Here is a 13,508-nt window from a genome sequence, read left to right as displayed (position 1 = left end):
AAACTATTGTTTCATACTTACATAGTTAATTTGGGCTGAAAAAAGACAAAAAAGTTCAACTCTTCCAAAATGAACCCCTGTGTCTATCTATATATATATATATATATATACTCACACACATACACCTATCTATACACTCACATACAGTTTATAAACAATATAGTGTAGCCGTTTTATTTATTAGTACTTAAGAAGTAATTTCTCAACTGAAATTGTGTATATTAGCACCTTGCTTAGCACTAGCTCATAATCTATTTGCTATTAAAACACAGAGGAGCCAGGGGAGGTTTGTTTCAGAAGAGGTTTATTTGGCAGTGGTTAACATAACCTAGAAATAGACTGGAGGAAGTTTCAAAAGATTAAAAAACAATAATGTTAGTTAAAAAACACTGTGTATTATGCGCACATAATCAGTCAAAAGAGTCGGTAAAAGAGAAATTTAATTTCATTACAGATCATCGTGTGGTTCACTGACAATAGCAGTGGATGAGAAGGAGTAGGGGGTGAGCAGAACAGCAATAGTGTAGTGACGATGTCCGGCATCATTAGCTGTGAACACCACCTGAGACATAAAGGAGCATTTTATCATTAGAATTGCTAAAAGAAAAAAATTAGCCTATTAAAATGGTAATCAAATTGCTTTTCTAGAGAGAGAGAGAGAGATGGGACCTGTTATCCAGAATGCTGGGGACCTGAGGTTTTCCAGATAAAGGATCTTTCTATAATCTGGATTGACATACCTGAATTCTAATTTAAACATTAAGGGGCAGATTTATCAAGGGACGCATTTCGAGTTCATGGGAGTTATTTAAAACTCCCATGAACTTGAAATTCGACCAGTCGAAATGAATTAAAAAAAAAAATGTAACTTTTCAAAGACGGGTACATAGGATCGACCTGCATACTTAAATCGAATTCGATTCAAGTTTTTCGAACTTGATTCAAGTTTTTTCTGCACAAAAAACTTGAATGTCAGAAAGGCTGCAAACAACTACAAATTGATCCCAGGACGTCTTCCATAGACTAAAATAGCAATTCGGCAGGTTTAAGGTGGCAAATAGTCAAATTCGAGTTCTTAAAGGGCCAGTGTATTATAAATCTTAAAAATCGAATTCGAATTTTTGGAAAAAACTTGGATCAAATTTTAACAATTCCCTAGTCAAATTTCACAGTTTTGAACATAAAAAACCCCCAAACATTTGAATTCGAAAATTCTAAATTAGAATTTTCACTTCGACCCTTGATAAATCAGCCCATAAATAAACCCAATAGGCTGGTTTTCCTTCCAATAAGGATTAATTATATCTTAGTTTGGATCAAGTACAAGCTACTGTTTTATTATTACAGAGAAAAATGAAATCATTTTTTAAAAACATTTTATTATAATGGAGTCTATGGGAGTTGGCCTTCCTCTAATTTCTGGATAATGGGTTTCTGGATAACGGGTTTCTGGATAACGGATCCCATAACTGTATATAAATATGTGATTATGTTAGGGCTTAAGTATTACTGGAACAGGTGCAAGTGGTGGAGCGTCAGTGGCTACAAAACTGTGCTCCTTAGGGCCAATACATGGATCTCTTGTATCTGAATCAGTTACAATTTGTGCTCTAAACCCAGGGCCAGAACTAGGGGAAGGCAGAGGAGGCACATGATCAGGGTTCAATGGTTGTGGTGGGAGGCTCAAGACACGTACCTCTTCTGTCAACTACCCCTAGCCTGGGCCCTTGTCCCCCCACTATCCACTTGCATACCAAGTCAATGCATGCCAGTCATTGCAAATAATCAAGTTGTTTTGAGCCTTTCTCCTTTTTTGGTTATGTTATATATATATATATATATATATATATATATATATATATATATATATATATATTACATCCTAGCTACATTAAGAGGCAGTTTTACTAAGCTTGAGTGAAGAATTCGAATGAAAAAAAAATCGAAATATTTTTTTGGGTACTTCGACCATCGAATTGGTCAAATTCGATCGAATCGAATAATTCGAAGTAAAAATCTTTGACTATTCGACCATTCGATAATCGAAGTACTGTCTCTTTAAAAAATACTTCAACTTCATACTTTGCCACTTTAAACCTACCGAGCTGCAATGTTAGCCTATGGGGACCTTCCTCAGCACTTTTCTAAGCTTTTTTTGATCTAATAAAAATCCTTCGATCGATCGCTTAAAATCGTTCGATCGAACGATTTTTATTCGATCGAAGTATTTGCGCTAAGATTCTTCGAATTCGAAGGATTTTACTTTTTAACCCTCGAAATTCGACCCTTGATAAATTTGTCCCCTAGAACTTACATAAAATCTCACCGACGTTCAATTCATTCCTATGGGATTTTGAGAACCGTATTTATCAAATGGTGAGTTCTAACTTTCATCCATTGACAAATACAATTCTAAAAATCCCATAGGAATAATAGTTTATTTATAAAGCTCTAAACTCACATTTTGATAAATCTGCCCCTTAGTGTCTTCCTATGTGCACTTTCATTCAAATCTAAAAACAAAACTAACATTAGGGTTTATGTTGGCTAGAATTACAGTACTGCAATGAACTTCTGATCAGATATGATTGCTACAATTTTCCCGGTGGGCCTTTGGGAATTCTGCTTATAACAGGGAAACACATGGCTACCAGAGCAACTGTAAAACTACTGCAAAATGAATAGCCAGCCAGTGGGGTCACATAGATCACAAGGTTGGCATTTTTTTGATGATTGGGGAGGGGGGGAGAGGTGACCCCTATGATGTCACTGTCAATGTTGCATACTATATAACCACTGACTTCAATAATAATATTTATAATTTGTGATAATAGCTAATTGGCACTACAGAGGTCATAGTTCTAAGACAAATGTCTTTCCGGCCTGCTTTAAAATGGACATGGGGTATGATATTATTTGTTTTTCTATTTTGCAAATTCTGATATAATTTAGCATCATCCACACTTACATCAACGTATTCATGGAAGGGAGAGAGGCCAAGTTTTCCCCAGAAAGCCTTTGTTGCAAATTCAATTTTGTAGACTCCTTCTGTGAATTGCTCATCTGTAGTGAGATTATGGATTTCTCCAAGCTCGGTGGTTTTTCTAAAAAAAATTAGAGGAAAAGGTTTATTTATGAAGAAAAAATGTTTATAATAATGTTTTACCTCTAATGTCTACATTAAATTCTTTTTGCGCACACACACATATACTGTGTGGGTGTGTGTGTATACATATATATATATATATATATATATATATATATATATATATATATAAAGTCACCGAGCCATTCCATGACCATATAAAAAGTCAAAGGCCGTCAGGGAACTCCGAGGTTACTTCTAATATCCTCATATATTACAACAAGGGGTACTTTATTTATTATAATACAGTATAGTTTTAGTGAGTCATATATATATATATACACACACACTAATATCGGGTATCAGAACAGTATTGAAAGGAATTTTAATCATGAATTTAAAAAACTACAGGAAAAGGCAAGAGTGACCCATCAAATATAAATTCTATTTTTCACTTAAACACGCAATAATTGCAAACATAATTGCAATTGCAATATGAAGAATACTTGCAAGAAATCACGCACTTATAATATGCTCTTTGAACCTTACATTATTACACTAAAGCATATTCTATATAGAAGAAGAAATAGTATTTGTATTTATGTTCAGTTCCTTACCCACTAGTGATCTGCTCCCACTTTCCACTTTCAGTCTGCCTGAAAACGTTCACTAGCAGATTGGCAGCGGGGATTCCTCTCACTGCATCCAATACTTTTACCATTAGGGGACACTTGGAGTCGGCTTCTCCATGGGAAGCATGTCCCTATGAGACAAAACAAGATGGGTGATCATGCTGTGAGTTAGATTATTATTATTCTCATTATTAGCCTTTATTTGTATTGCACAAATCTATTCTGCAGCCTTTACAGAGATTGTATATCATTCATATCAGTCTCTGCTCCAGTGGAGCTTACAGTTTGAGGTCCCTATCACTCACTAGGCTCAATTTTGTCAGTATTGTGCCAGAATGTGTTATGGATACTGGAGTACTGGAAAAGCATATCCACTCCTTGCACATAGTGCCCAGATTAGAAGTAAACCTGGGACCCCATCTGCCCAGACTAGAACCCCAGCACTGCAAGGCAGTAGTACTAACCATTGCTTCTTGAGAAACAAAGTGCAATAAAATCAGAAAGATTCTGATGTAGCAGCAGATTTGTGAATAGTAGAAGGAAACAATTCCATTTATTGAGGTTGCTGCACAATGCTCATGGAAGCAGTAAGACCCCCTATGTCACCCGAAATATTGTGCTGCACTCTTAAAGAGGCTGTAGTAGTCGTGGCTATAACAGAGATGTGCTTTTCCTTCCACGTATTTACAAATAAATAGTGTGCTGTATGTTGATATTGTCTAATGTGCATTCTTGAATCCCCCAGCATGGAATTGTGGGGCGTAGATAAGATATGTTCTATGCCTTTTTATTTAAGACACACTTATATTTATTTCAGAAATCATTGCTTGGTCCCACCTCGGGAACATTCTACATTTATCAGGAAATAAATAAATCTGACTGTAAAATCTAGTGCCAAAAAGTAGATGTTAGTTGTTTGCAAAGTCTTTTAAACAGAATTTTTGTTCAGAAAGAGGGATGAACAGATCAATAAAGAACTGATCTGGAGCTGGATGGGCCCTTGACAGTATTAAGCCTGGTGGCTCTAAATAACTAAATGAACCTCCTCTCTGTATGTAATAAATAATTAGCACAGCTATACTCACCATATTACCCTCATTGTAAAGTATAAGGATATTAGAAGTCAGGCAGCAGGCTGAGAAATAAAGAATCAGTGTAATGGGCTCAACTGAAAATGATGTACCCCTGTATCAGTAATTAAAGGTCTAGGACAAAAATCCACCTCCAGGCAATTAACACAATGGCTCTGGCTTGTCTATGAACTACTTCCTTCAGAAAAAGTGCCAGTATGGGCAAAACGGAAAACTGAAACTATTCCATCAGACCCGCCTAGTGATTAAACCTCCGTACTCCCTTCGGATCACCATAAATGAATAACCACCCCTTCACCCACACTCAACCCCTCCCGGAAAGTTGGGTTACCCCAAGCTTGATAAATAACCCCGTTAATGTTTCGCTTGACTGGAAGAGCAAAAAAATGATAGCTATCACCTTAAGTATTATATACACGTATCACTGACTGTGCTCTATAACATCAGTCTACAATTAACGGGCCAACATACTCACCGGTGGTGCAGCCTCTGAGACAATTGCCAGTAGGGCTAAGAGAAGAAAAGACTTGAAGGAAGCCATTGTTGTTCAGAAGGTGTATGCGATTGTGCACACTATGCTAGCTAGAGAACAACCGGGGGAATTTATACTGAATCCACAGATAAGTGCATATATATAACGAGAAACCTGCTGATTCAGATTATTTACTTAGTACACAATAAGAGAATAAGTAACTCACACATGGGCTTTATCTGGGGAGATTAGTTTTGCTACAGGATTAAACCTAAACATTTGTTCTTGGGAATTTTTAGCTTTGAGCATGTATAGATTATAACGGCTGATTATTTCTGGCGTAACATTGGCCCCTTTTTTTTTACTAAATATGTCACTTTTTATGTCTATTTAACAATTACATAGACGGACAGAATAACATTTATGTTTTAAAGTCTCATCTTCAGAATGATGTAAGTATTATAATTTCAACCTTTATAATGAGCTGCGATTTATTTGGGGTTAGCACAATCTGTAATCTTAATCTTTTGCCCCCACCAATGTTCCCTTTAATTTTTTGTAGCACTTATAATGATATACAGTACCTAATAGAATTAAGTGAACAGCAACGGGTCATTTAGAGTTTTTCTTGAAAACGCTTCACCACTCAAGCGAAGAAGCCACTCGGATGAGTGGTGAAACGTTTTCAAGAAAAACTCTAAATGTCCAGTTGCCTTTGACTTAATTCTACTTAATACTGTATATCATGACCTGGATAAATGAGAAGTATGTTTTAAGAATCGCTGTGTGCAAAGTGATGGTTGGGTCCATCCATTACCAAAATACTTGCGTACATACTGTATAACACATTCTGTGTGCACCAAATATGTGAGCTACACCTTGTGGGAACCTGCATAACTTAGAGGGACCTATAGTTTTTGGGGTTTAGTATGTTTATTGCTAGCAAGGCCTTATGAGCACATGAATACATCCATTCTCTAAATCTAGAGTTATAAAGTCTCCTGTTTACATTTTTTTAGCTGCAGAATGGGTCAACTCCTTGGATCTTGAACTTCTTGATGAATATTAAATCTATTACATTTCTGTTTTTCTTTTTTAGGTAGGAAATGAGAAATTCTAAATTTCCATACTGGAACAGGAACAAAAGAATCTTTGTTGTATGAATTCTCCACATGTGGCTTGGATGGATAAACTCTGAGTATAATGGTTTTAGCCTTTTTCCAACATGTATCACATAGGAAAGAGTTAAGGTGGCCATACATGGGCCAAGAAAATCTGCCAACAAACAAAGTTGGCAGCTTATTGGCCAGTATATGGGGTCCTCCGACAGACAGATATTGGTCAGGAGGCTTAAAATTCCCATCAGATCAAGGGCTCCATCAGGTTGTTGATATGGTCCTCAATCCCACCATCTGCATTCCTGGCATTTTAATCTGATTGTTGGGCTCTAGGGTCCACGATTGGATCAGCCAGATATCACCCACTCAAGATGGGCATATTGGTGTAAGATCTGCTCGTTACCAGAAGAGCTGACATGTATTTGGCCTCTCCCTCTAGACTGCTTTTCTCTCTTGGATAAGTAGAGCTCTTGATCTCAAAACGTGGTGGGATCTGTAAGATTTCTCATGGCCACAACATTTTTTTTGATACAAGAGGATTCAACATTGGGACTGTTTCACTGTGTTTAAATAAGAAGTTAACCTATAGAAATACTGTTTTTGTTTTTTATAGATGGATTTAACCTAAGCAAATTATAAGTTGGTCTTCATTTCTCTCTTTATAATTTTTAAGTTATTAGGCTGAAACTGAACATACCAGCAACCACAAAAATTCAAGTACGAGGCTTCAATTTTATGGTTATTCTATATTTTTAATTCTTTTCATTTAGGCCCTTTATTATTCATATTCCACTATAACTTCCATACTGCTGCCAGGTTAGTGGGGTAATTAGGAGGACAAAAAATGTAAATCATTCTGGAAACACAAAAAAATAAAAAAGATTTAGTCTGGGTCTGCCTCCCACTGTTTACCCTGCACAGGATCAAAGAGTATTACATTTCTTGGAAAAAGAGATTCCAGTTACTGGTTTTTAGCAGTATCAGAAGATTAACCCCATCCCCCTCGTTTTCCAACCAAAAAAGAACCACTAACTAGAGCTGGTTCTGGTTCTTTTAAAGAATTTGATGCCAATGATTTCTGATTTGATCTTTGTAGGAGTGGAAGAATTAACCCCATTTTTGTATGATAAGCTTGTTGTCACAAACAAAGGAATGAAGACCTATTTCTTGGAAGTAGCAAGTTCTTTGCCCTCTAGAGCTCATATAGTCATCAGGCAACCTTGTGTCTTTCTAGGATGGACCTAATGCAGAAACCCAATGTCACAGGAGGAGAAGCCACAGTCAACTAAAAGAAAAGTGGTGCCATAAGAAACTAGCACCGGGTTTTAAATCTCCCAAAATTATCATTTTGCTAGTTGACAATGCATCTGCTACTAGTAGGTAAAACACAAGGGGGATGGTGAGCTAAAATATGATGGGTTGAGTTTCATTGCTTTGAAATAAAAATGTTGCAACATTAGTTCCGGATTTGCTATACAGTACAATTAATGACTTGGTCAAGGGTTGTCCTTGCTGATTGATATACAGTAATTTTTACAAAGCAGAGACATTTTATTTTCTTCAGTTATATGCACGTGTTACATTTTCACAGTATTACTAGTTCAGATGAATAGGGAAAGGTTAGTTGCTCCAGGTCATTGGCATAACTGATTATGATCTTCATGATAAAGTTCCACTTGGTCAAACAAGAAAGACCATTTCACAATACCTATAGCTGCAAGTATTCGGCATCGGAAGAGCTGGCTCAGAGGATACGTTTGTGCACAGACCATGAACCTATAGAAATCCAATTGGCCTTGGCTATTGCATTTTATGCTTTTTGTAAGCTTGCTACAACTTCAACATTCAACTTCTTGCTTTTTCCATGCCAAAAAAGTATGCATTGCATAAAAACCTGGGTATACAGTTTGCCTTTACTAATATATAAAGATCCTTCCAAAAAAAGAAACCAGTATTCATATATAATTCTATGGTCTCCAGTAGGAAGCCTTCTATTATATCCACCATAAGCAAAAAGGCCTCACTGTACAGCACCAGCAAGGACTGCTCTACACATGAACTATTCTATTTCACATGAAATAGAATGATGCTATACTATACTATATAATACATACTGAATAATGTACCCCCTATTGTAAAATATAAGTTGTTGAGGAGTCCAAAAGCCAAGTGCTTATATAGAGGTCATGGAACTCTGAGTTGACTAATATCCTCTTATATTAAAAAAGGAGATAGATCATTTATTAAAATACACGCGTTTCTTTAAGTCATGTGACAGAAATGATATCACTGAGCATCGATTATTAAACATACTTCCTTATAGTATTATAAGGAAGTATGTTTAGAGCTCCGTGTTATACTAAAAGGTGAGATTCATTTGCAGAAGGGATTATTAGGGAATGCACATAGAAATATCTCAATAAATTAAAAATGTTAAGAGCTTTGTTAATTACTCTTTTTTAATATTAGCATCTGTAGGACATTGCACAACATTTTAAAGAGAGTGTTTAGTCATTCATATTAGTCACAGCAAATCCATTTGCCTATCAAATGCACAGAATCACACACATCAGTTTCAGCTTGTTTGGAGCCAGTTAATCTGTCTCCATGATTTTGGATTGTGGGAGAAAACAGAGAAACCCATATAAAACCCATACAAACTCCTTCTGCCATGGTCAGCACTGAACCAAAGATCTGGATGCCGTGAGAAAGCAGTGATAAACAATGGACCAAAAATTTCTTTCCTCTGGAAATACATTAAACGTAATGTTAAGTTAATAGTATAAATATCTAATCTATTGTTATCTAAAGGATCTTTCAGACTGAAATAGTCCAATATTGCAGGTGATGGGTTGGAAGTATGAAGAGAAGAGGGTATGGGAGTGAACAGGGGTTAGGGTTGCCACCTGTTTGGTTTTGACCTGAATAGTTTGTTTTTTCTTCGGGCTGTTTGGGCCACAACTACCTGTTCAGGTGTCAGCCTTGTGAAACCCTAACAATATTCTGGCCAATAACCACCTCTGATATCAAAACCCTGCCTACATGAAACAAAACATGTCCCCAAAGTCACAAGCCCACCCCCATATGCCACTGTTCCGCCCTTGATGCTAGCATCCCATCCCCTTGTTTGGATTTTGCGGAAGTGAAAAGTTGCAACCATAGTAGGCAAAAAATCAGAATGGCATACTGGAAAGAGAAGGGGAAAAATATCAGAGACTGTTTCTGATTGGCCAACAGGGCAGTCAGATTACCAGGTGCAACTCCAATCAGTTGATGACTCCCAGTACTAAGCCAACTGGAGTGCATAGTGAGTGTGGAAATATTGCATCAAAAATAGCCATTTGACTAAAGCCAAATAAATAATTATTTCACAGCACCTCAGGCCTGGCATAATTCATTAACGTCATTAAGTCAACGGCACAAGTTAAAGGTGGTAAATCTGTCTTTTTACAATGGAATGTTTAAACACCTATATGTGATTTTACATGGTGCTAAAATGATGAGAGTTCTTATAATAAGACCCCAGGCATTGTAAGTAGAGAAAATGATTTAAAAAAATACACATTAATATTCTCTCTGTCAAAAATCCTAAAGGTACTTTATTTCTTTTAAGGAACAGTTCAGTGTAAAAATAAAAACTGGGTAAATAGGCTGTGCAAGATAAAAAAAAAATCTAATATAGTTAGTTAGCCAAAAATGTAATGTATAAAGGCTGGAGTGACTGGATGTGTGCCATAATAGCCAGAACACTACTTCCTGCTTTTCAGCTCTCTAACTCTGAGTTAGTCAGTGACTTGAAGGGGGGCCACATGGGACATAACTGTTCAGTGAGTTTGCAATTGATCAGCTCAGATTCAAAAGCAACAGTTATGGCTCATGTGCCCCCCACTCAAGTCTCTGATTGGTTACTGCCTGGTAATCAGTGGAAACCAATGGAGCTGCAAGCAGGAAGTAGTGTTCAGGCTATTATGTTAGACACCCAGTCACTCCAGCCTTTATACATTACATTTTTGGCTAACTAACTAAATTCGAAACATTTTTTATTTTGTACAGCCTATCTATTTACACTGTTTTTATTTTTACATTGAACAATTCCTTTGAATCTATCCAAACAGTTGAGTTTATTTGCATCTAATGAGCAATTAAGGATGGTAATAAAAACACGTGACGTTGTGTAATACTGTGAACAATGCAACAGAACAAAACATTTCTTGGCTTACCATCTATAGCAGAGCTGTCCAACTGGAAGATGCCAATTGCTACCTCCAATGGATCTTTAGCCCCCAGTCTATTCAAAGGCCCCATAGATTTTTTATTTCACAAAAAGCTGATCCTCAGCATATAGTATGTTGTATAACAAGCTCACTGCAAATGCTGACACTGCAAAATAGTTCTATAGTGTATGGCTCTATTCTAAGATTATTTGTGTAAGACCTAAGGTTAATGTTTTATAAAGCAACAAAAGTCTAATTAAACTGGTTTCCTCATATCCAAGCACACAACATACAAGGAAAATATATGGATTTGCATTCTTATTCACAATCAAGTCACTAAGTAACACAAGTTGTCCCCTGTTGATGCCAATGGGATTGCGCTGACATTATGATGTGGGTAAGTGATATGCGGCATTTTAATAAAACACCTTGACTGCAGGTGCCCTAACCTTAAGGAGCTGTTGTAGTTTCAGCATTTAAAGAGATTCCAACACCAGAAACCAGAACCTTTTTTTACATCTACCAAAAAATGTACTTTGTATGCTTCTTATAATTTTGCCATAAAACAGGCTGAGATGGGACAGTCGGGTTGGCAAAACAGTCAGGTTTAGGAACTTTAACTAACAATTACTTACAAAAACAAACCTCTCAGCAAAAAACAATCAACATGACCTATAGGTAACTTTTAATGTTCATTCATATTTTAAAAAGTAGTTTTTTAGTGTCTGTATCACTTTAAGACATTTATTGCTGTGTCTAGACATTTCTGTCTGCTCAAAGTTCAGGTGGTGCCTGTGTTTTCCAGTGTCTGGAGGTTTGTTTGGCATATCTCTTATCGACACAGAGTTTGCAAGGAGCAGAGGTACAAGAGGAACAAATATCATTAAAAGGAGGAAGATTAAACACTTCATATAGTGTTGCATAAAAGATAAAGAAGTTAGTGTGTTCCCACATCTTTAGACTAATGCTGCTCAATAGATGATCATTACCTCTGAATACAGCACCTTACTGGGCAATTGAACAGCTTACATTTTCTGCATATTGTCATCTGTCTCTGCCAATTAAACTACAAATTTTACTTACTGTTATTAAGGCCATTTAAATTGCCCTCTAGTTTTCTCTTTAGGTATTATTCTAGAGACAGAAGCCAGAGCCATTGTGATTTATTACGTGCACAAATAACTACATTCTATTTAATCATTGCTGGATATACTAAATTCTCTGCATATTTACTTTCAAGACTTCTGAAGCATTGTCTTCTCCCCACTTTTCATTTCTCTCTTTTCATTCTCTCACTCACAGCAGCTTCAATGAATGTCATTTTATAAAGTGACATGTAATTACTAGCATAAAGCTTTCCAGCATTAATTATAGGTGAGTAGAATTAGAAAGAGGAGAACATTTGAATATTATTTCTTTAAGCCCTTGACCACAAGTAAGGGCAGAGACACACGTTCAGATTCGGGGAGATTAGTCACCCGGCGACAAATCTCCTCTTCTTCATCCTAATCTTCCTTGTGAGGCGACTTCGGGCGACTTCAGAAAACTAAGCGATCCAAGTGCCATTCCGCAGGCGATTTACATATCAGGAGAAGGCAGTTCGCCCAGAAGAAGAGGAGATTTGTCTCTGCCCTAAAAGACATAAATGATCTTCTATTTGGATTTAACGGTTGCCATTATTACCTGACAATATGTTGTTGGCAAGTATCGATAAACAAAGTCTCTATACAAGTTTAGGACCTGGCGGGGTTCCGAATAATGGATCTTTCTGTAATTTGGATCTTCATATCTTAAAGGACAATTCAGCCCCAAAATAAAAAAATGCCTAATAGAAGAAAACATATTTCTAAGCAACTTTCCAATAAACATTCATTTCAGTGCTTTTAAGATTATTTGTAAAATCATCTGCCATTGAAAGCAGCATTTGCTTAACTCCTGGTTATTACTTTTTAATGTTGCAAAAGTCTTAAGTTCCCCCTCAGCTGCCTTGTCTTGCATTAGTGCTGTCCAACTTCTGTGGTACCGAGGGCCGAAATATTTCCTGCCTACATAGCGGAGGGCCGATAATGGAAGCCAGTGACCACTCCCTCTCTTTTTAAACCACACCCATGTTACCACAAGATCATGTCCACATTAATTGTGTTAACACACCAAAAAGAACGAATGATTGGTGCTCATTGCAGGGATATCACTTATCACTCATATGGGAAAAAAGTTGTTATTTTAAGACATACCCTTAAATCCATATGCCGCCTCTTCTCCTTGGACAACACAGCACCCCCAGTACATGATTAAACACCTTAGGGGCCCCTAACAATAATTTATTTTCAAATTCTAAAAAAGCCCCAGAACAAATACTAGTCATATGTTCCACAGGCAGAGCAGGACACACACAGGCAGACAGTAACGTAACGTGGGGACGGGCCCTGGTGCGGGCCGTGCAGACGGGCCCGCCCCCACCCTCGTCTGCGTGATTTTTCTCTGCCGCTGCAGCTGACTCCAGCCGGCTGCAGCGCGCACGATCTTCCGGGGGGGCCCTGCGGGGTGCGGGCCCTGGCCCATTTGCAACCCCTGCTCCCCCGGTAGTTACGCCCCTGCAGGCAGAGCATGTGGCACACACAGGCAGAGCAGGGCACACACAGGCAGAGCAGGGCACACACAGGCAGAGTATGTCACACACAGGCAGAGTAGGGCACACGCAGGCAGAGTATGTCACACACAGGCAGAGTATGTGGCACACACAGGCAGAGCAGGGCACACACAGGGAACATATGGAAGGCAGAACAGAGCAAGAGACAGTGAAAGCTATTCAGGACCACTCTAAAATGCAGTGCCGGGCCTACTCGGTCGGGCGCCCTAGGCAACCCGGCCAAGTCCTTTGACCCCGCCGCTCGCG

General features: G+C 37.7%; 1 protein-coding gene across 2 annotated transcripts; it reads right to left on the bottom strand.

Annotated features, from left to right (window-relative positions):
- Positions 1–287: 287 nt before the first annotated feature.
- On the bottom strand, positions 288–5,387 carry ttr.L (transthyretin L homeolog). 2 transcript variants are annotated; one of them, NM_001087879.1, is given in 4 exon segments: positions 288–562; positions 2,969–3,104; positions 3,703–3,848; positions 5,284–5,387. In NM_001087879.1, coding segments are annotated over 4 exon segments (462 nt in total). In that variant the 5' UTR covers positions 5,350–5,387; the 3' UTR covers positions 288–448.
- Between the last annotated feature and the right edge of the window lie 8,121 nt (positions 5,388–13,508).

The sequence above is a fragment of the Xenopus laevis genome, chromosome 6L (genome assembly GCF_017654675.1).
Source record: "Xenopus laevis strain J_2021 chromosome 6L, Xenopus_laevis_v10.1, whole genome shotgun sequence".
Taxonomy (NCBI): Eukaryota; Metazoa; Chordata; class Amphibia; order Anura; family Pipidae; genus Xenopus; species Xenopus laevis.
Note: the sequence above shows the minus strand (reverse complement) of the source record. Positions and strands in the feature narration are given on the sequence as shown.

Coding starts and splice junctions, on each gene's coding strand:
- ttr.L (XM_041565305.1), bottom strand. Junction 3,105..3,702: donor TGGGAGCAGATCACTAGTGG/GTAAGGAACTGA, acceptor AATTTTTTTTAG/AAAAACCACCGAGCTTGGAG. Junction 563..2,968: donor CCTTCCATGAATACGTTGAT/GTAAGTGTGGAT, acceptor TTTATGTCTCAG/GTGGTGTTCACAGCTAATGA.